Below are 23,604 nucleotides of genomic sequence, written 5' to 3'. Positions count from 1 at the left end.
CACTATTTCAGAAACAGGAAGTGAAACTCTTGACACAAAAACTGAACAGCAGCAGCAATTGTGCACCGACAGCTTCGCCACTCGAGTCTTTTCACGACAAATTGCCGACACGGGTGGAGGAATGCTGGCTCTCCAACGCTGCACAATTAATCGCAATTATGTCCCTGTTTCCACACGTAAACTGGAAGCGAAAACGGAACCCAATTTGTTCCTCACGGTAGAAATGCATGCATTGTACACCCAGTATACACCGAACAAATGTCATGTAATTACATCACGAATTTCCAGCCCCAAAATCACACGGTTCAATGAGAAAAAAAAATATAAACATGTGAAATTAAGATAGTCAATTCATATAGTTGGTTATTTTATGATTAAGTATATAAGCTGTTTATTACTGTATAAAATTCGCTACAGCATACAACATTCGTCGTGAACAACTGACCTACAGTACCTCTTTAGGCTAGCGTTGGGTAGGCTAAACATTGCTTTTCTTAAACTTCAGTCCTGTTTAACATTTCATTCATATTTGTGTTATTTTCCGCTTAACGCGCGGAGAGTCTCGTATTTCTGATTTTACAGACACAAAATTCCTCTTCAGCAGATTTCGTCTGTTGAATCCGAAGCCCGTTAAACCGACGGTTTACTGTGAAAACTGCTCACCCGCCCTGAGGGTTTCTATTTTGATCGAGAAAGGTACCGAACTGTTATCGAAATGAACATTTTGATGACTGGTTAACTGCGGAAGACCTTTCACAAAAGCCCTGCACATGTCTTAACTGGGAAAATACTCTGTTTAATTGTTTCATCTCGGGTTGAGCCAAACACGGAAGACTGCTGTCCCACCGCCGGTATCAACAGACCTGTTTCAGAAAACTCCTGGGGAAAAGCTCGTGTAAAGTCAGTAACCGAGACGCGCCGTTGTCCTCTTGCCCGCCTGCCCGGTTCGGGCGCGGCCGATGTCCGAGTAGGTGCAGGACTCCGGGCTCTGGACCGGACTTCTCCTGCTGCGGTTCGGCGCGGCTCGGATGTCCAGGGTGGCGTACTGGACCTCTCTCTCCTCGTCCTGGGAAAAGCCAACACGAAGCTCACCGGACAGCTGAGCACGGCTCCGGGCTTCGAACTGCGGCAGCTTTCGATACGCACGCTTTAATGACTCTTTACTGTCATTTAACGAACAGCTGACAGCAACTTCTCAAACGGGAGCGCAGACTGCTGGCTTGCACTCCCTTCACTGACAGGAAAAGGGCCAGCGGGCTCGGTTCCGAGGTCAAAACAATCCTCGCCTACCGGGGGCACCGTGTTCGGCGCGCAGTAGCGAGTTCCTGGTATCGCACAGTACTACTGCAGCCCTGCAGATCTCCAGCGTCCAGTACTGAGCAAACACACATATCAATCACAATAAAAGACTGAATCCTTAACCGTACCTTTCTCAACAGACGGAATATTTAGATGGTTTCGGTTCCATTGGACTCTCTGCTCTGTTTTCCACTGTGTTCTACAGTACGTACCAGAACACATTTTTTTTTCTGGCACATGTCCTGGCCATGTTCTAGCACATGTTCCTGGAGTGTGTTGTTCTATAGAGTATGTCATGGAAATGTACTTCGGCATGTTGTGGGAATGATATTTGCTCCGAGAGAGACAGGGTACCTGCTGGCGGTCCTGCTCTCCTCTCCTGCTCCTCCTGCTCTGCGGGGGGTCTGTAGTGTGTCTGGCCCCTGGGTTGGCAGAGAAGGAAGAAACAGACACCTGCTGTCACACACTGCTGCGATCAGGCAGGAGCAGCACAAGGAGACAGACTAGACTCAGTCAGGGAATCATGATTCCCTTTGGGATCAATAAAGTCTTATCTATCTATCTAGGTAGTCTGCGCTGTCTGCTATACACCACAATTTATAACAGGACAATAGTTCTATGAAAAAGACAGCAGTGCAGAGTTTAATCAGAAATAAACACTGCAGATTGTTCATATTGTCCCCAGACGTGTGAGCTACTGTACATATGTACTTGTAAAGGTATTTAATCAAGTCTGGACACCCCCTGCTGTTTATCACCTATACATGTATAAGGGAATCATCTACCTGACTTAAGGTAAGCACTGAACAAAGTTATTATATCAACAAATACTGTCGGTGTCTCACTGAGCACTGTCGCTGTCTCACTGAGCACTGCCACCATATTACTGAGCACTGTCGCTGTCTCACTGAGCACTGTCGCTGTCTCACTGAGCACTGCCACCATATTACTGAGCACTGCTGCTGTCTCACTGAGCACTGCCACCATATTACTGAGCACTGTCGCTGTCTCACTGAGCACTGCCACCATATTACTGAGCACTGCTGCTGTCTCACTGAGCACTGCTACAATATTACTGAGCACTGTCATTATCACAGGTTTCCTGGCAGTCCAGATTGGCCTGTACTTCGTGTCTGTATGTGACTCCCCTTATCACACTAGAAGCAGGAAGAAGCGCTTCAGGCAGGAGGCAGCGACTGTATCCGACACCATCAATATCATCTTGCCTTTCCGGTGACAGAGGCAGCAGACGCAGGCGGAGGAGACCAGGGCCGAGAGCAGGGCGCAGACTGGAGGGACCCACACCAGCAGGGTACAGCACTCGCGGTGGGGTTCAGTCCTACAGGTGGCATTTTCAGACATGTTGTTCAGTTGCTCTGGTGCTACAACAACAATGTTGTAAAGATCAGAAGATTGCTAGAAGACCGCAGATTATTCTCACCATTCCATCCATCTCTTATCAAAGAGCCCCTTGTTGTCACAGTAAAACCTACTGTAGAACCTCTCCTGGAAACCCTGGGCTCAAGACAGGGCAGAGACAGAGAGAACAGGACTGTTCTCCTGGTACACAGGACACCAGAGCCAGTCCATCACAGGACGTCACTACACCAGAACTTCAGAACAGTTACAAGCTGTCCTGACAGGAAACAGGAACAGTCCATCACAGGACACACGCACACACTCACACAGCCTGGACAGCACACCAGTCCATCACAGGACACAAACTCTCACACACCCTGTACAGGACACCAGTCCATCACAGGACACACACACACAGTCACACACCCTGGACAGGACACCAGTCCATCACAGGACACACACACACACACTCACACACTCACACACCCTGGACAGGACACCAGTCCATCACAGGACACACACACACTCACACACCCTGGACAGGACACCAGTCCATCACAGGACACACACACACACTCACACTCTGGATAGGACACTTAACAAAACTGTTCTCACCTCCTCCATGGAGCCTCAGCCAGGTCCCATTTCCAATGTTAATTCCTGCCTTCTCTCTGGTGGCGCAGTAGTACAGCCCCTGGTCTGTCACTCTGACCCCCTCAATCCTCAGACTGGAGGAGTTAGTGGAGGGGTTCAGCACCAGGCTGAAGCGAGAGTCCGGTCTCTTCAAGTAGTCAAAAGGTTCAGTCTGCTGCTCCACTTGGTTCTTACTGGCTAAAATCCTCAGAGCCAGGGTCTCGTTATGGTGTTGAAACCAGGTGGTCTCGTGTCGGAGCTCGAGGTCACAGGGCAGGGTGACTGTGTCCCCCAGACTGACTGCTCCAGAGACCACAGCCCACACAGCAGCGCCTGCAGAGAATTCGGAAAGGACTTTATGCTGGTCTGGAAAGCATAGGAAATCATACTACATCATCGTAAGGCCTATTGGAGACTTTTTACATTCAGAATTAAAACAGTTTTCAAATTATAGCGAGTTGTGTTCCTATTGAAAATTGCAGAGCTACTTACAATGGCTAGTCGGTAATTATTAGTTGAACAAAGTCTGGCACTTTGCAAATACTGTAAGTAGACAGTATGGCTTTTGGGGTCCGAAGCAGGAGGTGTCAGAAAAGTTACCGCAGGGATAACTGGCCAAGCGTTCATAGCGACGTCGCTCTTCGATCCTTCGATGTCGGCTCTTCCGATCATTGTGAAGCAGAATTCACCACCAAGCGCTGGATTGTTCACTAATAGCGAACGTGAGCTGGTTTTAGACCGCCGTGAGACAGGTTAGTTTCGCCCTACTGATGATGTGTTGTTGAGAGTAGCGGGGCACCCCGAGCGAGAAAGCACAGAGTATGTTCATGTTAGTATTTCCGTACACTGTAGTTAGATCTTCTGTTGCAGTCAAGCGGGGTCTGTTTTTGTACTTGAGCAATACTGTGGTAATTGTAATTAAGCTCGACAAACAGGGGGTTGCTTTGGAAATGTGAACACACACACACACACACACGGTCTCTCAGCCCCTGTCCGCCGTCCAGCTCTGAACACCCGCACGAAATTTCATCTTTCCTCCTGTTCCGACTCCTTTATCAGTTCAACTGGGTGTAATTCTTATTACCCACCTTAGCAATTCTATTCGATGCCTTTATTTCTATTTTAATATGAAAATGTAGTTTTATACATTCGGCTTGAAAAACATGGATTGGTTGTACTAATGTCAGATCGGTGATAATAAATGTCATTTCTTCATGGATCGTGAGGACTGTAAAAACATCTCCTGAGAACAGGCAATCATGTCTTGAAAAACACTAGTCTTAGCAAAATAAAATAATAATAATAATAATAATAATAATAATAATAATAATAATAATAATAGTTTCAAAATGACGAAGCAGTTTATTTTTATCCTAAATAAAGGATAAAATAAACTGGATTGTTAATTATAACTTTAAAGTTGATATCGCGGTGGAAAAGCAAAATACTTTTTTTTATTATTAATTCAAGAGCAACATGCGCCAACCGAAATCTTGAACTTAAATTGAACTAAAATTGCTTATTTCGCGCTCCTGACATTTTGACTGGGTCGTCTTATTAATTACATAGATCATAGCAGGTTGCAATAAAGGAAGAAAGGAAGAAAAAGCGAGTTACCCACAGGGTAAGAGCAGTAGAGTCTGTGCCTCCATGTCACGGCGCTGTGTCGTGTGTCTGGTGGGCGATAGAACTGGAAGAGTTTCTAACTTCCCACTTCGTGTACCTGTGTCGCGCTGTTATTGGCGAGGGGCCACTAAGATTGTATCAGGTGACCAAGAGACAAGTGATCTCTTCTCACACCAGGGCAGCTCTCTGTGTTCAGTTCTGTTCAGCTTTGTACACTGCAGTGTGAGAATGACGGCCCAAATTAGCCGTAAATACACTACGTGATTCCTTTTTCTTGTGTTCCTGATGCTGATGCTCGGGTAAGGACGTCAGTTTTTGAGTCAACTTAGTTGTTTCTTGTACTTGCCAGTGTAGTAGAACTTTATAACTGAATTCAATACCTTCACAATAGCTTCATTCCATTCATTATACGAAATGCTAAACAGTGGCCCCTTAGGTCGCTTTTGGTGATCACTGAACATTCAAAATGAAGTAATTCTTGCACGTGTGATTGTGCGGGGAGAGACTGTGAGGAGCGATCACTCTCACCTTTGAAGAATTAAGACTAACAAATGTTTCTGTGTTGTTCAGCGCCAGCCGAGGCTCGAAAATAAAACACGGTCATTGTTGAACCTTCAGAAACGGATCAATATTTCCGCCGCCCCGCCTTTCTCCTTATTCCAGTAAGTACTGGTGTCGCTGGTGTGATACCGAGGAAATACTGCATTTCCAGTTGCGACATTCTGCAAAATAATATTGTAATGCTTCGGGGTTCACGTCGGCCCCCCACCCTCGGGGACTCGAACCCGGGTCTCCGGCGTCACTCAGCAGGGACCCAGCCTCTTGAGCCAAAAGACAATCTCCCGTCAGCCCAGCGGCTGTGGCCCTGCTATTACAGGGGAGGGCGGTGACGTCACCGCGCTGGTAAGCCGGCTCGCACAACCCGCAATGGTGACCGTATCTCGAACCCCTGACCCACCTCAGGGAGCTCAAGGGGTTTAAAAATGTTTTAAAAACATTAAAACATTTTAGCGTCCCCCCACAGATCCCGGCCCAGCTCAGGAGCGACAGCTGCAAGATCAGTGTGACGTCCAGCCCAGGAAACCACACTGGAAAACACCCGAGCCGCGCAGGCGCGTTGGAAGAACGGTTTTCTCTCGTTTTTTTAAAAATGATTTTTGTTTTTTAATTAAACGTATAGAATTTACAAATACAACTACAACCAGAGGATCAGAAACAGGTAGAAGAGAAAAAAAAAACAACAGAAAAAAAAACCTTTAACCACCAGAGGTAATGATGAAAATCATGTGATCAAATTGTATTTTTTTTACATAGATCATGTTTTCCTTGCTTGATTATTTCTCATTTATATAATTTAAATAGTGTTTCAACACGCATGCGTTTCCTGTATAAAATAAAACCCAGCGCTCACTTAAAAAAAAAAACGCTTTTCTTTTTACAGCATTTCGAGAACCTCTGGTATTCCTGAAAAAGACATCACACACAAAAGCAGATAACTAACTCTAAGATTGTCTAAATCATTGAGTTTTTCAAGAACCAGAGCTATAACAGTCCTTAATACACAACTACAGCATTCCAAACCAACACTAAACAAACACTAGTATATACTGCTCTAACAAATAAAACCAAACATAATCATCAACTCCTTATCTGCGCCTCTGCGCTCAGCACCGTCCCCCGGACGGGGAAGTCCCCGGTTTCACTGTCCCAGGAGAAGTCCGGACCAGTGCGGGCGACAGCAGGATTTCAAGTACTGGAAATTAGAGAATAATAAAAAGAAGAAGAAAAACTCGGGTTGATGAATTTAAAGTAAAGGGGAGTTTTCTCGTTTTTCTCGGCGAAACAAGCCATACAGCTTTATACACATGTCTAGTACTGGAGAGTGTGACACAGAAGGTGAGTCACTTCCTACAGTATCTCGCGCTGATCTGGGCTGACGTGAGAATAGTACCTGCATATTCGTTTTGGTTTTGGGAAAGTAGCTATATTTTTTTAGATGTACTTCGCTCCTTTTGGTTGAACGGGCGCTGTAAATTGTACAAAACCTTTAGTTTCACTTTGACTTACTTCCCTGTTCGTAGCACGACTCGCCATTTTACAACGACACCATCAGTTAATCGCGGTTGATCGTTTCACTACATTGTTTTCAAATGTGATATATCACAAATTCGGTTTTAAGGGACAATAAAAAACGTCCTGTAATTATTTAGGTAAAATTATACGCAGCTAACTAAACTAAACGGTAAGGGCATAAGGTTACAAATGAAAAGTGGTCATAAGCTAACTACCAGAGTTAGCAAGTTGATCCCAGAATCTCACCCGGCTGTGTCTTGATGGTATCAGCTTCAACAGCAGGGCCGGGCAGCTTGTTCCCCACCCCCACCCCCCTCTGTGTACAGTAGAGCCTCCTGTCCTGACTGGAGGAGCTCACCCAGCTGTGTCTGGAGAGAAGCCAGGGTATCGGCTTCAACAGCAGGGCCGGGCAGCTTGTTCCCCACCCCCACCCCCCTCTGTGTACAGTAGAGCCTCCTGTCCTGACTGGAGGAGCTCACCCAGCTGTGTCTGGAGAGAAGCCAGGGTATCGGCTTCCACCACAGGGCTGGGCAGCCTGTTCCCCACCTCCACCCCCCTCTGTGTACAGTAGAGCCTCCTGTCCTGACTGGAGGAGCTCACCGAGCTGTGTCTGGAGAGAAGCCAGGGTATCGGCTTCAACCACAGGGCTGGGCAGCTTGTTCCCCACCCCCACCCCCCTCTGTGTACAGTAGAGCCTCCTGTCCTGACTGGAGGAGCTCACCCAGCTGTGTCTGGAGAGAAGCTCCAGGGTATTGGCTTCAACCACAGGGCTGGGCAGCCTGTTCCCCACCCCCACCCCCCTCTGTGTACAGCAGAGCCTCCTGTCCTGACTGGAGGAGCTCACCCAGCTGTGTCTGGAGAGAAGACAGGGTATCGGCTTCAACCACAGGGCTGGGCAGCCTGTTTCCCACCCCCACCCCCCTCTGTGTACAGAAGAGCCTCACACTTCTTAATCCCTCAACACTTGCAGTTGTTCCTCGTGTTCTTCATTCACTGCTATGCATGGGGTTTATCAGAATTTCTATCAAAACACCTTCTGTGAAACGGAAAACACTTGGTTTCTTGAATCTGTGTATGACATTTCCTTTAGACCTGGATTTAATATTTTACTATTAATTATCCAACACAAATAAAGAACTAAATAATTCACAGAAACAAAGAGAAGTTATAGATCAGTAGGTTCCATAATACTGGTAGGTTCCATAATACTCTCAGGTTATCATGATGGATAATTAATTAATCTACACTGCCTGCAGTAATGGTGATTTGCAGGCCTACTTCAGTGTCATGTATTTACTGTGGATAATCGTGGCAGGACCATTAAAATGGAGTTCAGTAGGATCAGATGTTTCAGTTGCTGTCCCCCACTCCTGGGGTGTCACCCTGTGCACCCCGAGGTCCGTGAGAGCTCTGAAGGCTCAGGTTACAGTACAGCACACAGCCCTGAGATTCACTTATTCCACACCAGCGGCCCCGATGGATATATTGTATAAGATATTAAATATTATAAAATGTAACACTGTCTATAGGTAACAGAAAAAATGCATCACACAGAAACCCATCATTTAACAGAAGTCAGTGTTTTTATATCACGTTTGAAGACAGGCTTCAGGCAGTGAAGCACTGAACTCTAAAACAGCTCTGTGTTCTAGGGTCTGGCTGGACGATGTGGAGGGTGTTGACTCTGCTCTGTGTCTCCTGCTGTCCTGGGGGTAAGTAGAGTCACACAGAGCTGAGAGCTCAGGTCTCAAGGCCAGAGTCAACAAGAGCACCTGCTGCCAGACTGGGTGACCCTGACACATCTGTAAGGGGCTCCAGAGTGTGTGTGTGTGAGGGGGTGTCTTTCTCCAGTGTGTGTCTGTGAGGGGTTGTGTTGCTGTGTCTCTCTCTCCAGTGTGTGTCTGTGAGGGGGTGTCTAGTTGTGTCTCTCTCTCTCCAGTGTGTGTCTGTGAGGGGGTGTCTAGTTGTGTTGCTGTGTCTCTCTCTCTCCAGTGTGTCTCTGTGAGGGGGTGTCTAGTTGTGTTGCTGTGTCTCTCTCTCTCCAGTGTATGTCTGTGAGGGGGTGTCTAGTTGTGTTGCTGTGTCTCTCTCTCTCCAGTGTATGTCTGTGAGGGGGTGTCTAGTTGTGTTGCTGTCTCTCTCTCTCCAGTGTGTGTCTGTGAGGGGGTGTCTAGTTGTGTTGCTGTGTGTCTGTGAGGGGGTGTCTAGGTGTGTTGCTGTGTCTCTCTCTCCAGTGTGTGTCTGTGAGGGTGTGTATGTGTGTATAATGCTGTATTGTGTCTCTGTCTCCTCAGCGCTCCCACTATCGGTGCGTCTGGGTGACTCGGTCACTCTGGCCTGTGATGGGACCAGGGCTACTGGAATCCCTGAGGAGCAGCTCAGAATCCGTTGGAAGACTCCTCACAGACCAGTGCTTGATGTCTCCAGTGGGAAACAGTATCCTGGCCCTGACTATAAGGGCAGAGCTGAGGTGTCCAGAGAGAAGATCAGACAGGGGAACTTCTCTCTCACCCTCCACAACACAAAGTTCTCAGATGAAGACTACTACGAGTGCTATTACAGAGGGAACCATGATCAACTGCAGTTTCTCGATGACGTTCGACTCACTGTGACAGGTAACACATTCCAATACTTATCTTTAATAACACGAATCACCTTTTGAACATACAGGCTCACGTCATACAATAAATCTTGAAACCACAGCTCACATTTTTGTGAGGCCGTGAGGATGAGGATGAGGCTGCCCGACAGTTTGCCCCACTGCACCCAGTCCTCATCAATCCAATTAAACATCCTGTTTGAGCCCCGAAACAGCCCTGGACCAGTGCTCTGGTCTTAAGGTACCCGAGACATTGCTGCTCCCAGCTCTGCTCTTGGAGATCTGTAGAAACCCCAAACCTGTCGATTGGACCACAGTATAGCACAGTGCCCCTGCAAATTCATTCATTCCACTGCCAATACAGGAACAACAAACTTTAAACAACCACTTCCAGTTTAGTTACATTTCTTTTTCTTAAAGATATTCTAAAAAAATCAAACAGTAATCTTATACAGCATTGCACACTGTCCCTTCATCACTTCCTGAATCAGTTACTGAAACGGTTTTATGTGGTTACACAACTCGCAAACAAGAGAGAGACATGTGTGCTCATCTAGTTCATTTAAGGTGCACAGTGGTCAGCATTGCTGGGGCTCTGGGTTTGATTCCAGATCTGTATTTCAGAAAACAGAATTCCACCTGCTTGGCCTGCAGGACTTTGAAGATTTAAACATTTAGACCTGCAGATATCTTTCCTGGATGTGCAGGGAAACAAGACCGATCACATAAATCGTATATTCTGAGGTACAGATAATGTCAACAAATGTTCCATCCAGTTGTAGGCACCAACTCCATGGGTACTGTGTGCTCATGCGCCCTGAAAACATTGATTACATTACTGCTAAACAGGAGCACATTTGAACTTTGTACATAATAGGGAGGTACCATAGTTAATTAGCAAAGTCCTAACATGTCCGTGCCCTCCCTAATGGAATTATTAATCAGTTGATTGTTATTTTAAGAAATGATCAATTATAGGCAACTGAAGTGTGAGTCTCTGCAGGACAGCACTTAACAAACAAGAAAACCCAATATTTCAAAAAGGAATAGAGTTGTAATTCAGAAAACTTGCCCCTTTAAAAACAAACAAATCCTGGTTTCAGCACCTAATTTGTCTTTTAACATGATGAGAAAGCAGTCATCCTACGAGCGAAACGATGGCAAAGGATGTTGAGGTTTTGTTAACCCGACTAGATTTAGAGCACAATAATTCAAAAGGCCACAGCCTCCTCTATATCCAACCTCTTCTATCCTTGTCCTCTGGGATGTGACCCTCTTCTCTGTTCTTTGAAGTGAGATGAAATTCATGGTGACTCCGTCTGTCTCTTTCAGTTCGGACAGAAAACCGCAGTGCAGTGTCTGGAGGAGATCTCTCAGTCCCTGTGTTTGATGATGAGGTGGAGGTGCTGTTTCACAACACTGTGGTTTATCTAAAGAGCTCAGACACCCAACAAGATCGTGTCTCAGTGCGGGAGGGATACCTGATCATACACAGAGTCACACAGGCTGATCAGGGCATCTACACTGTGAGAGACAGGAGAACCAAGAGGACCATCAGTGTCATCACTGTCACTGTCACTGTCGAAGGTGAGGAGAGCTCCTACACTCTCATTTCTCCTGTTCCTCAGCTTTGAGCTCTTAAATTACAACGGAGACAGAGTTGAACAGAGTATATCAAATAAAGTCAGGGTCCTGTCTACAGCTGAGAATGGAAATGTTATATTGGGGTGTTGAAAGACTCGAGGTTGACTCAAAATCTTAGGTGCAACAGAGAGATATTGAATACAGTTCAGAGAAGGACTCTCATCGATTTTAATCCAAAACTCTACTGTCTCTGTATGTCCAGAATTAGGCCCCTTTCCTGTCAGAACTAAAGCACATGACTAGTGATAACGAAGAATAAAGAAATATCCTTTAACCAAATACAGTAACATGACTTTTAAGCTGCATTCAGCATCCTGGGGTTTGGAAAGGCTCTTCATAAATAAGATTTAGTGGTAGTAGCAGTAGTAGTCCCATGTTTGTGAAATGTAAACTCCAAACATCACTAATCAGTCCAATTTTGGTTATTGACTCTTAGAACAGAATTCAGAAAGATGTGCAGCTTCTCAACTTCTGCTTGATCTGCTAGATCTTCAAGAACTTGAAACTATTTCCTCCTTTTACACTCATATCTTGAAATAAAGTGAAAACAGAAAATAATCAATTTATCTTTCTTCTGTTCATATTTAGTGTCAGACAACTCAGACAAACAAAATCTACATCATGGTTATAAAGGTAATTTTTCATTTTTTCCCCCAATTTAAGCCTTATTGCAAAATTAGGTACTGGTTTGTAGAAGGGTTTCCTTCCAGTCCAGTAGACCAGTCTGTTACAATAGGAGCTCCAGTCCCAGTGCAGTAGAACAGTCTTACAATAGGAGCTCCAGTCCCAGTCCAGTAGACCAGTCTGTTACAATAGGAGCTCCAGTCTCAGTCCAGTAGAACAGTCTGTTACAATAGGAGCTCCAGTCCCAGTGCAGTAGAACAGTCTGTTACAATAGGAGCTCCAGTCCCAGTCCAGTAGAACAGTCTGTTACAATAGGAGCTCCAGTCCCAGTCCAGTAGACCAGTCTGTTACAATAGGAGCTCCAGTCCCAGTCCAGTAGAACAGTCTGTTACAATAGGAGCTCCAGTCCCAGTGCAGTAGAACAGTCTGTTACAATAGGAGCTCCAGTCCCAGTCCAGTAGACCAGTCTGTTACAATAGGAGCTCCAGTCCCAGTGCAGTAGAACAGTCTGTTACAATAGGAGCTCCAGTCCCAGTCCAGTAGAACAGTCTGTTACAATAGGAGCTCCAGTCCCAGTGCAGTAGACCAGTCTGTTACTGTTGCTGTGTTTCCCTGCAGACTCTGACCAGGGAGACAGGTCTACTGGTGTGACAGGAGGTGTCCTGGGAGCTGCAGTAGTTCTGGCAGCAGCAGCAGGATTTGGGATCTGGTGGTGTAGGAGGAGGAGGAGGAATCTGCAGGATGGACCACCACCAGGAGGACACAAGGATGAGGGAGCCCCAGAGTCTGATCCTCTTCATACTACAGCACCAGGACCATCTGACCCCAGTGTGGACACTGCCCAGCACACAGACCCTCCAGTTCTGAGAGAGAGGAGCAGTGTGAGTTATTACACTGAGGACAGACAGGAATCCAGAGACTCGGGGCTCCTGAAGGGACTCATTCCTGCTCAGCGTGTCTGTCAGACTCCGTCAGCTCTGTCACTGGTACTGCAGCCCAGTTCACACAGGGAACCCACCCAGAACCCGGGCCATTCTGTGCTCTTTAACTGAGGACATAAATGTGTTTTTGTACTGTACTGCTTTGGCCTTATAAAGTTCATTTAATATATTTAGCAAGTGTCTTTAGTCAGTCAGAAAAGCTCCTAATTCAATCCCAGATGTATTGAAATAAACATCTTCAATATATAGAGAACATGTATTAGAATTCATATTAATTAAATACAGTTATTTTATAACAATCATCACGCACAGTTACACCCCTGAAACATCCGGTGGTGGTTATGTTAATTGCAGACTTATATTAAAAAAGAGACAAATACTGATATTTGTTTTAAAGAAAAATATGTTATGTTAAGCTCGAGCCCCATCGAAAACAATACTAAAATATCGTTTGTAATACATTTAATTATTATAACGGCACGTGGTCTGGGAAGAATCCTATGTTTGAGCATTTTGAAATGGATGTAAACGACTATTTCTACAGTAATAGGTTTATTCCATGCTGAAAGTGGCGCGGACGTCATCTTTATATAATTTGTTAAAACTTTTTTCATGATGTGAATGTATTTTGTTATATGTACCCCTGACGATGTTTTGAAATGTTATATGGACTCTTGCTTGTATTGTACTTTTCGTTATTGTTTATGCATAAATATATATTTTTTAAGTGTTTTCGGTGGTGTCCGGATACTCACTGCTCACGCCGGTCAGCCGCCTCCGAGGTTCAACTTCAGCGCCTCAAACACACCCGTCTGTTGAAAACCCGGCTACTTCATGGCCCACGGCGAGGTCAGACCCCAGTTAAGAGTCTTCAGGTCTCAGCTGAGCAGGAGACTCTCGTTGTTAATATTATTAATTATAACGTGTCTATGAACACATGATCTATGAGCACCGGCGAGGGATTGTGACGTCAGAGGAGTCCGGCGAGCACAAGGGGGCGGAGCTAAATGGGCTTTTCGGTGCCCGATTGGATTACTTTAGTTTACGTAATCAGCGCAGCGCCAGTGACCGAAGTCAACAAGAAGTAGTGGCAAGTATTAATCTCAGGTAACCAGTGGTTATAAATGTAATATTAACCCATCATAGCAATTAACGGCCCCCTTATGATGACCTCCATACCTAACGTAGGCTTTCCCAAGACCGTGTTCTAATTCATTTATTCAATAGGTCTAATAAATGTTTTAACAATATTGGATTTTTAATGTGATCTTTGACCACAGACTGACACCTGTGAAAGCTGAAGGATTCAGCACGGCCTTAGACTCTACTTTGTACGATTAATGTACTTACACAGCATAGGAAAGTAAAATGTCCCAAACAAGTGGCTGTACAGACGAGCCCCCTGTCTGTCCTGACTGGAGGAGCTCACCCAGCTGTTTCTGGAGAGAAGCCAGGGTATCGACTTCAACCACAGGGCTGGGCAGCTTGTTCCCCACCCCCACCCCCCTCTGTGTACAGAAGAGCCTCCTGTCCTGACTGGAGGAGCTCACCCAGCTGTGTCTGGAGAGAAGCCAGGGTTTCGGCTTCAACCACAGGGCTGAGCAGCTTGTTCCCCACCCCCACCCCCCTCTGTGTACAGAAGAGCCTCCTGTCCTGACTGGAGGAGCTCACCCAGCTGTGTCTGGAGAGAAGCCCGGGTATCGGCTTCAACAACAGGGCTGAGCAGGTTGTTCCCCACCCCCACCCCCCTCTGTGCAAAGAAGAGCCCTTCATTTCACTTTTCATTGACCTGTGTGTTAATTTCAAAAGTGTCTGTTCCTCTGAGCCCCCTGTTACCAGTTTTAAACTGGAGCAGGAACGGACAGCCCTGCTGTAAGGAAAACCAGTTTCCTGTTGCAGTGGTGTTGTTGGGCCAGTAGGTGGCTCTCTACGCCAAGCAACACCGATGGACTGACGAGCTGGGTTGTCCCGTCAGTAAGAGTGCTCATGACTTGAGAGATTTGTGAGTGGCAACAGTAGACGCCAGTATCTTGCTTTTATTTTTGAGACAAGTGCCTAAAAAATAAATAAATTACAATGTAGAAAATAAGGCAGATGGGACAAATATAGGCAGTCCAGAGTTCACGTCTCATTTGCTAACTCAATTCACAGTACTGTACTCTCAGCTCTTGCAGGTGATGCTCTGATTTACTGCAAACTGGTGTGTGTGTGAATGTGTGTGTGCATTTGTGAGTCTGTGTGCGTTGTGCGTATGTGAATGTGTGTGTTTGTTCATTTGTGTGTGCGTTTATGAGTGTGTGTGTGAGTATATGAGTCTGTGCATTAGTGTGTGCAAGTGTTCGAGTGTGTGTGTGTGCACTTGCGAGTGTATGCGAGTGTGTGTGTGGCCTCTATCTGCATCACCTGCAGGGCTGACAGAGCTGAGCTACTGCACAGGATACAGGCTGTGGCTTCCTGTCAGTGCAGAAGTACATCACGCAGGGGGTCTGCAAAGCACCTCCGTGTGCTGTGTTGAATTCGCTTCTCATTTCGGTTTGCTGGCGAATGTAGACAGTCCACACATCAGCAGCTTCCAAACTACTGCATTCCCGGTGTGGACAAATATCGCAGAACAATCAGGTTAAGTCTGACTGAATCTCCTGATTCAAGCGATATCTGTGTCCAGAGGGCTGGGATCTTTCCCGAACAGCAACATTAAAATTAATAAACACAGTGCAAGAGGTAGACACTGCAGGTGAAATTACAAATTTAATGATGACAAGAAGAAGATCTGAAGTTGTGTGACATAAATTAAATACATTTTGAACAACCACTGAACATTCATTCAAAAATTATTGAATAGTCATCCAATTTTTTTTCAATTTCCGGGTTGACAAGGACCAAGAGTCTATCCCAGCAAGCAACAGGCACAAGGCAGGGTACACCCTGGACAGGACAGCAGTCCATCACAGGACACACACACACATCCTGTACAGGACACCAGTCCATCACAGGACACACACACACACCCTGGACAGGACACCAGTCCATCACAGGACACACACACACACACACACACACACACACACACACACACACACACACACACACACACACACCCTGGACAGGACACCAGTCCATCACAGGACACACACACACACGCACACACCCTGGATAGGACACCAGTCCATCGCAGGACACACACACTCACACACCCTGGACAGGACACCAGTTCATCGCAGGACACACACACTCACACACCCTGGACAGGACAGCAGTTCATCACAGGACACACGCACGCACGCACCCTGGACAGGACAGCAGTCCATCACACACACACACACTCACACTCACACACCCTGGACAGGACACCAGTCCATCACAAGACACACACACGCACTCACACACCCTGGACAGGACACCAGTCCATCACAGGACACACACACACCCCGGACAGGACACCAGTCCATCACAGGACACTGACCAGGGAGGAACATGCAGACTCCTGCACCACCAGCTCGTCCAAGCTTTGGTCAGCACTTTAAACAACACGTTTTCCTTCAGATCTTTCGGTCCATTGCCCCTCCACTGCCCAGCACAAACAAGATACGGATTAGGAAACACAAATGAGCCGGAAACAAGACAAGCCAATGAAGCTGCGACCTACAAGCGCGTTGGGCTGCATTTCCCCTCAGATCTGCAGGTGTGCCTGGTCCACCCGCGGGGGAGCATCAAGAGCAGAGCAGTGAGGTGGGGCAGGGCGCGACCACTCTTCTATTCATATCCCCCCGAAGCCCCAGCCTCAGAGAGCTTCCTGTGAAACAGCACAGCGGGCGCGGGCAGGCAGAGAGGCGGGAGGAGAGGGGGAAGACAAGCGCCGCTTCACCCTGACAGGTTCCGGGCTCGCGGCCGGGGGAGAAGATCGCCCCGCCCGCTTCCGGCCTCTCGGTCCCCGGCCGGCCTCATGATCTCGTACACGTCCTGCTGCCGTCCCTTCCCCTGGGGACACACACACAGAGGCTGGGCTCAGGAGACGAGCGAGGAAGACGCGTCTCGTGCCTCTGCAGGGGACTCGCGCCCTGAGCCTTATTTCCAGGGCATCGGAGTCTTGCTTTTATTTTCTGGGCCAGTGGCTGCTGCTGGAGGAGGTGTGAGTGGGGCCAGCAGGGGGCGCTCTCACCCAGCTCACAGCCCCACTGGAGCCCAGCAGTGTGAGCCCGGCCAGTACCTGGAGGGGAGACTCCTGGGAGAGGTGTGAGTGGGGCCAGCAGGGGGCGCTCTCACCCTGCGGTCTGTGTGGGTCCTGATGCCCCAGTATAGTGACGGGGGACACTGGACTGTAAACAGGCACCGTCCTTCGGATGAGACGTCAAACCGAGGTCCTGACTCTCTGTGCTCATTAACAATCCCGGGGTGTCTCTCGAGAAGAGTAGGTGTGTTACCCCAGTGTCCTGGTCAAATACCCCCCTGGTCTTGACCCATCATGGCCTCCTAATCACCCCCCTCTCTGAACTGGCTCCATCCCCCTGAGAGCTGCTGTGTGTGAGAGGACTGGAGCATCATCCAGGTGGGGGTACACACTGGGGGGGGTGGAGGGGATCCCCATGACCTGGGAAGAGCCCGGAGTGGAGGGTCCAGAGAAGAGCTCTAGACGTGCGAGGAGCTATTAATTATTATGATATTAATAATGGTGCTGTGTCACACAACCATTCAGCTTCGATGCCAGGCTGTGATCTGATGGAAGAACGTGCTGTTTACAGGTGAGGACGTGTGAAACAGCTTCGTCAGCTTCCAAATGTGCGCTGGAATCATGTCAAACGGACCCTGCGCAGAAAGTTCGAATGGCACCTGTATTCCGCTAGCTGTGACAAAACCTGAAGGCACAATACCTGCGCCACGCCTCGGTGTCCTTTTCTGTCCTGCAGCCGGCCTGGTGAGAAAAACAGACTCTCAGAAGACGGGAGAGAGAGATCCCTCCATTCCTCTCTCTGCGCTGTACACACAGTTACCCCTCTCTTCCACCCAGACTGTCTCGGCTGTGTGTGAAACACTGATCTCACTCTCACTGTCACTATCACACTGATCTCACTCTCACACTGATCTCACTGTCAGTGTCACTGTCTCACACGGATCTCACTCTCACACTGATCTCACACTCACACTGATCTCTCTCTCACCGTCACACTGATCTCACTCTTACTGTCACTGTCACACTGATCTCACTCTCAGTGTCACTGTCACACTGCTCTCTCTCTCACTGTCACTATCACACTGATCTCACTGTCATTGTCACTGTCACACTGATCTCACTCTCACACTGATCTCACTGTCAGTGTCACACTGATCTCACTCTCACACTGATCTCACTGTCAGTGTCACACTGATCTCACTCTCACACTGATCTCACTGTCAGTGTCACACTGATCTCACTCTCACACTGATCTCACTGTCAGTGTCACACTGATCTCACTGTCATTGTCACTGTCACACTGATCTCACTCTCACACTGATCTCACTGTCAGTGTCACACTGATCTCACTTTCACTGTCAGTATCTCACTCTGATCTCACTCTCCCTGTCAGTGTCAGTGTCACACTGATCTCACTCTCCCTGTCAGTGTCAGTGTCACACTGATCTCACTCTCCCTGTCAGTGTCAGTGTCACACTGATCTCACTCTCCCTGTCAGTGTCAGTGTCACACTGATCTCACTCTGACTGTCTCACACTGATCTCACTCTCCCTGTCAGTGTCAGTGTCACACTGATCTCACTCTCCCTGTCAGTGTCAGTGTCTCACACTGATCTCACTCTCACTGTCTCACACTGATCTCACTCTGACTGTCTCACACTGATCTCACTCTCCCTGTCAGTGTCAGTGTCACACTGATCTCACTCTCCCTGTCAGTGTCAGTGTCACACTGATCTCACTCTCCCTGTCAGTGTCAGTGTCACACTGATCTCACTCTGACTGTCTCACACTGATCTCACTCTCCCTGTCAGTGTCAGTGTCACACTGATCTCACTCTCCCTGTCAGTGTCAGTGTCTCACACTGATCTCACTCTCACTGTCTCACACTGATCTCACTCTGACTGTCTCACACTGATCTCACTCTCCCTGTCAGTGTCAGTGTCACACTGATCTCACTCTCCCTGTCAGTGTCAGTGTCACACTGATCTCACTCTCCCTGTCAGTGTCAGTGTCACACTGATCTCACTCTGACTGTCTCACACTGATCTCACTCTCCCTGTCAGTGTCAGTGTCACACTGATCTCACTCTCCCTGTCAGTGTCAGTGTCTCACACTGATCTCACTCTCACTGTCTCACACTGATCTCACTCTGACTGTCTCACACTGATCTCACTCTCCCTGTCAGTGTCAGTGTCTCACACTGATCTCACTCTCACTGTCAGTATCTCACTCTGATCTCACTCTCCCTGTCAGTGTCAATGTCACACTGATCTCACTCTCCCTGTCAGTGTCAGTGTCAGTGTCTCACACTGATCTCACTCTCACTGTCTCACACTGATCTCACTCTCCCTGTCAGTGTCAGTGTCAGTGTCTCACACTGATCTCACTCTGACTGTCTCACACTGATCTCACTCTCACTGTCTCACACTGATCTCACTCTCACTGTCTCACACTGATCTCTCACTGTCTGCTCTCACTCCTGCTGTGCTCTGCCCTCAGTCTAGATGCAGGTATCTGAAGTATTGCATACAGTGACATACCTGGTCTGTAAAAGAGACAGAAGATGCAGCATGATGTCAGCAGGGTGGACAGAGGGGGAGTCACGACCAGGATGGTCAGGCATGGCCAGTCGATTCCAGACGGTCTGGTGATGTTCGGACATTCAGCCTTTGATAACAATTCTAAGAATTATACCAGTCAGAGGGATAATGGTTGGATATAATAATGCATCCTATTTTTTTTTAATTGCGTAACACTGACTTATAAAAAAAAGGCCGTTGTTCAGTCATTAATGTTCTCATTATTTTCCCCTCTACAGTGCCTTGCACAAGTGTTCAGACCCCCTTGGCAGCGTATTTCAGCTTTTTATTTGCCTTGAGAATACTTTCTAACGTCAAACAACGTCACATTAAAATAATTCATGTCGAGTTTCAGTGCTTAGAAATATCGCAGAGAAGGCGGGGTGTGTAATTCAGTCAAATGAGAGAATTGGTCAAGGGGCTGAACACTATTACAAGGCCCTGTATATACAGGCTACTGCATGGCCTGAAATGTGCAAAGGTTCCTGCCTCCGTAGCAAATAGGTAGAAAGGGTCTGTTCTCACCTCTATTTCTATCACCCACATGGATGCTGGTGCCTTTTCCGATGTGAATCTCTCCTCTGTCTCTGGTGGCGCAATAGTACAGCCCCTGGTCTGTCTCTGTGACCCCCTCAATCCTCAGACTGGAGGAGTTAGTGGAGGGGTTCAGCACCAGGCTGAAGCGAGAGTCCGGTCTCCTCACGTAGCTGAAGGGGCGCGTCTGGATTTGTCCTGGGTTTTTATTGGCTAAGACCTCCACAGACAGGGTCCCGTTCCGAAGCATGAACCAGGTGGTCTCGTGTCGGAGTCTGAGGTCACAGGGCAGGGTGACGGTGTCCCCGAGTCCGGCTCTCAGCACGGTTTCTCCAGAGACACTGCAGCCCCACGCACCAGCGCCTGCAGAGACGATATAAGGAAAAAGGAAAATGACGTTGTATTATCTCACACAATCCCAAGACAGACACGGCCCCTGACCTGAATTCAGACCGGACACCCTTCCGAATGAAGAGCTTTACTGCCTGGGTAGGTATGACTGCCTCTTTTCGCTCCATTAATTACTAACCTTCTTCACTGCCAGAGGTGCCGACATTCAATAAAGACCTTCCGAAATTCAGCTTCGGAAGAGGGGAATTATCAATCCCGGAGTCAATGAGCAAATACCTGTAAACTACCTGACCGGCCTAAAATATTTACATAAAACATCCAGTGTTGATGTCAGAAAATGCATTACTATCCTGTGACGGAAAATCTAGGGCCTTTTCTCCACCTTTTCTGACATTTTTAATTAATCTACGGCGTATCAAGTGGTTTATGTGCATTACAGACACAATTTTAATCGCATAAGCAGGAGATAAAGATGTCGATGTCTCTCACGGCATCTCTTTGCCACCACGGTGCATGACAAGCTTTGGAAACTTCACAAAAAGAAAAAGGCTTCTTAGCTTTTCACTGGTCCCTGCTTAGGGCCTTGCAAGGCATTTGCGGCAGGTATAGAATTAAAGAATTCAGACAACAAAATCAGGTTTTGGTTTCAAGAAAATTCTCTTAACTGTGGGGCTGCATGATTCGAGTATTCAGGTCAGTCTCATCTCATACTGTAAGTGATAAGAGCTCGTTAATGACCAAGCCTCGTTAATAATAATACGAGATCAATACTGCAATGATCACAAAGGAGAGGAACCATTTGGTGCGTCTAGCCAGTTTAGTAGTTAAAAGCTAATTGATCTGACGATGTCATGCGTTCTCTGTGTCCAGTAGAGCCTCCTGTCCTGACTGGAGGAGCTCACCCAGCTGTGTCTGGAGAGAAGCCAGGGGTATCGGCTTCAACCACAGGGCTGGGCGGCTTGTTCCCCACCCCCACCCCCCTCTGTGTACAGCAGAGCCTCCTGTCCTGACTGGAGGAGCTCACCCAGCTGTGTCTGGAGAGAAGCCGGGGTATCGGCTTCAACCACAGGGCTGGGCGGCTTGTTCCCCACCCCCACCCCCCTCTGTGTACAGCAGAGCCTCCTGTACCTCCAAGCTCAGTTCTTTACTCCTCAAAATAATTCAGTTCCTCGAATGCAGCTACCAAAGTACCACACGCCACTTGCCCAGAGCCATGGATCAATCACAATCGGTACCAGAACAACAGAAAGCAACTTAATTTTTTTTGTTTTGTTCTGCCAGTAAAAGGAGGGGAACTTCAGCTGGGGAAGCTGTGAGCTTGAAGGGATCCCAGGTCAGGGTTTTCAAACAAATCGAACCAAAAAGAAAAGCCCCCAACCACTACTGTCCCACTTCACAAGGCGAAAGCAAGATCTCTGTCTGGCAAAGCACAACATTTAACATCTGGAAGATCACAACAGAAGCCGAAGCTATGGGTACTCACAGCTGAGGAAGAAGAGAGAAGCCTTTATGTAAAGCGTCGCCATTTGAGCCGCTGTCGAGCAGGGTGGGAGAAACGCGAACTGAAAGCTGGTGACACTGCTGAGCTAAGAGAACTTGGTTTTTTTTTTTTGGTCTGGGGCTGAGGCACTGGTTAGGACTGTCTGATAGGCTCGTGGTTTCCCAGTTGACGGGGACGGGAGGTTCAACTGTCACTGCGGTCACTGCTGAGGCTGAGGCCAGTTCACCCCCCACTTACTGGACTGGTCTCTCAGTGTCCACTTAGTCCAGTTCTGTACAGTGACTGGACTGGTCTCAGTGTCCACTGTGTCCAGGCCTGTAACCTCACTGACTGGACTGGTCTCAGTGTCCACTGAGTCCAGGTCTGTACAGTGACTGGACTGGTCTCAGTTTCTACAGTCTTCAAACCTGTAGGACCTGAGACACAGTGGACACTGTCTCTGTCACTGAGACCAGTCCAATCACTGTACAGACCTGGACACAGTGGACACTGAGACCAGTCTAGTCACTGTACAGGCCTGGACACAGTGGACACTGAGACCAGTCCATTCAGTGGGGTTACAGGTCTGGACTCAGTGGACACTGAGAGATCAGTCCAGTCAGTGGGGTTACAGACCAGGACTCAGTGGACACTGAGAGATCAGTCCAGTCACTGTACAGATCTGGACACAGTGGACACTGAGAGATCAGTCCAGTCAGTGGGGTTACAGACCGGGACTCAGTGGACACTGAGAGATCAGTCCAGTCACTGTACAGATCTGGACACAGTGGACACTGAGAGATCAGTCCAGTCAGTGGGGTTACAGACCGGGACTCAGTGGACACTGAGAGATCAGTCCAGTCACTGTACAGATCTGGACACAGCGGACACTGAGACCAGTCCAGTCACTGTACAGACCTGGACACAGTGGACACTGAGAGATCAGTCCAGTCACTGTACAGACCTGGACACAGTGGACACTGAGACCATTTACAGTAGGTCCATAGCTAACACAGTATTTGACAGAAATCAAAAAAGGAAAATCTGTAAAACAATCGGACTTTAAAAAAAAAAGGAAATCAAACTTAATAGTTAGTTCAAATACATATTAACTGAAGCTCCGGAAAAGCTCTTCAAGTGTGTCTGTGCGCTCCTCTTTCAAACCCACATCTGATAAGAGATTTTTTTAAAACTATTTACATAGTATATGTGGAAAGCTAGACTACATTCCGGTTAAACTGTACATTCCGCGTACTGGATTGTGTTTATGTCCATCACCTAAACTGTATTAGCTAGCCGTACCTTAAGGAATAACACCAACGAGAGTTATTCTGAGATCTGAACCTTGTCTTTCTTACCGGTACAGTGGATCAGAAATGCATACGCGTTTCTTCTGCAAGCTTCAGAGGTGTCTATATCAGCGGTAGATCAACACGAACATTGCTGGAAGTCAACGTATAATCGGCAAATGTGCAAACACTGAACAAAGGCACTGTTGTGTGAATTCCCAAAGACGCATTTCCTCATAAAACATGCAAACTAATCCGTCGTTTTCCTTACAGCGCGTCGCAGACGCTGACACGCAGTGGATCTGCACACCCTCCACCTAGCGTTCACGACAGGTACTGTCTCGCCCGCCCCCCCGGCGACACCCATAAGCAGAGAGATTTAACATTTTAAATGTTATGTATCCTT

General features: G+C 47.5%; 3 protein-coding genes across 4 annotated transcripts; 1 reads left to right on the top strand and 2 right to left on the bottom strand.

Annotated features, from left to right (window-relative positions):
- Window positions 1-363: 363 nt before the first annotated feature.
- LOC148662435 (uncharacterized) lies at window positions 364-5,424 on the bottom strand. Its single transcript, XM_088632124.1, has 5 exons — window positions 4,913-5,424; window positions 3,274-3,624; window positions 2,526-2,681; window positions 1,654-1,721; window positions 364-1,066 (listed from the first exon to the last, which is right to left on the bottom strand). Exons 1-5 carry the CDS (start codon window positions 4,941-4,943, stop codon window positions 902-904), a joined length of 771 nt encoding a protein of 256 aa, XP_088488250.1. The 5' UTR covers window positions 4,944-5,424; the 3' UTR covers window positions 364-901.
- A 1,143-nt stretch (window positions 5,425-6,567) lies between these two features.
- LOC148662434 (uncharacterized) lies at window positions 6,568-13,530 on the top strand. Of its 2 annotated transcripts, XM_088632094.1 has the most exons (6): window positions 6,568-6,813; window positions 8,643-8,702; window positions 9,285-9,605; window positions 10,922-11,176; window positions 11,822-11,866; window positions 12,476-13,530. In XM_088632094.1, exons 1-6 carry the CDS (start codon window positions 6,783-6,785, stop codon window positions 12,907-12,909), a joined length of 1,146 nt encoding a protein of 381 aa, XP_088488220.1. In that variant the 5' UTR covers window positions 6,568-6,782; the 3' UTR covers window positions 12,910-13,530. The 2 variants fall into 2 exon arrangements, with proteins under 2 accessions (XP_088488220.1, XP_088488219.1); XM_088632093.1 differs by lacking the exons at window positions 6,568-6,813; window positions 8,643-8,702; window positions 11,822-11,866 and having other exon boundaries at window positions 9,242-9,605.
- Window positions 13,531-15,527: 1,997 nt separating this feature from the next.
- LOC148662433 (uncharacterized) lies at window positions 15,528-22,029 on the bottom strand. The gene is made up of 5 exons (XM_088632132.1): window positions 21,913-22,029; window positions 20,070-20,441; window positions 19,506-19,646; window positions 17,667-17,707; window positions 15,528-16,776 (listed from the first exon to the last, which is right to left on the bottom strand). Exons 1-5 carry the CDS (start codon window positions 21,953-21,955, stop codon window positions 16,660-16,662), a joined length of 714 nt encoding a protein of 237 aa, XP_088488258.1. The 5' UTR covers window positions 21,956-22,029; the 3' UTR covers window positions 15,528-16,659.
- Between the last annotated feature and the right edge of the window lie 1,575 nt (window positions 22,030-23,604).

Source organism: Lepisosteus platostomus, chromosome 5 (assembly GCF_059453375.1).
Source record: "Lepisosteus platostomus isolate fLepPlt1 chromosome 5, fLepPlt1.hap1, whole genome shotgun sequence".
Taxonomy (NCBI): Eukaryota; Metazoa; Chordata; class Actinopteri; order Semionotiformes; family Lepisosteidae; genus Lepisosteus; species Lepisosteus platostomus.
This window is presented reverse-complemented; position numbering and strand designations above follow the sequence as displayed.

Bases quoted from the DNA above. Each gene is read 5' to 3' on its own strand.
- LOC148662435 (XM_088632124.1), bottom strand. From the start codon at position 4,943: ATGGAGGCACAGACTCTACTGCTCTTACCCT. The intron at 1,722-2,525 runs GCAAGATGATAT...CTGCCAACCCAG, and splicing joins CTGCCTCTGTCACCGGAAAG to GGGCCAGACACACTACAGAC. The intron at 1,067-1,653 runs GTACCCTGTCTC...GGCTTTTCCCAG, and splicing joins GAGAGCAGGACCGCCAGCAG to GACGAGGAGAGAGAGGTCCA.
- LOC148662433 (XM_088632132.1), bottom strand. From the start codon at position 21,955: ATGGCGACGCTTTACATAAAGGCTTCTCTCTTCTTCCTCAGCT. The intron at 20,442-21,912 runs GTGAGTACCCAT...TCGTCTCTGCAG, and splicing joins TTCTCTCTTCTTCCTCAGCT to GCGCTGGTGCGTGGGGCTGC. The intron at 16,777-17,666 runs GTATTGTGCCTT...GTGTGTCCCCAG, and splicing joins GACACCGAGGCGTGGCGCAG to GGGAAGGGACGGCAGCAGGA.
- LOC148662434 (XM_088632094.1), top strand. From the start codon at position 6,783: ATGTCTAGTACTGGAGAGTGTGACACAGAAG. The intron at 9,606-10,921 runs GTAACACATTCC...TGTCTCTTTCAG, and splicing joins CGTTCGACTCACTGTGACAG to TTCGGACAGAAAACCGCAGT. The intron at 11,177-11,821 runs GTGAGGAGAGCT...GTTCATATTTAG, and splicing joins TGTCACTGTCACTGTCGAAG to TGTCAGACAACTCAGACAAA.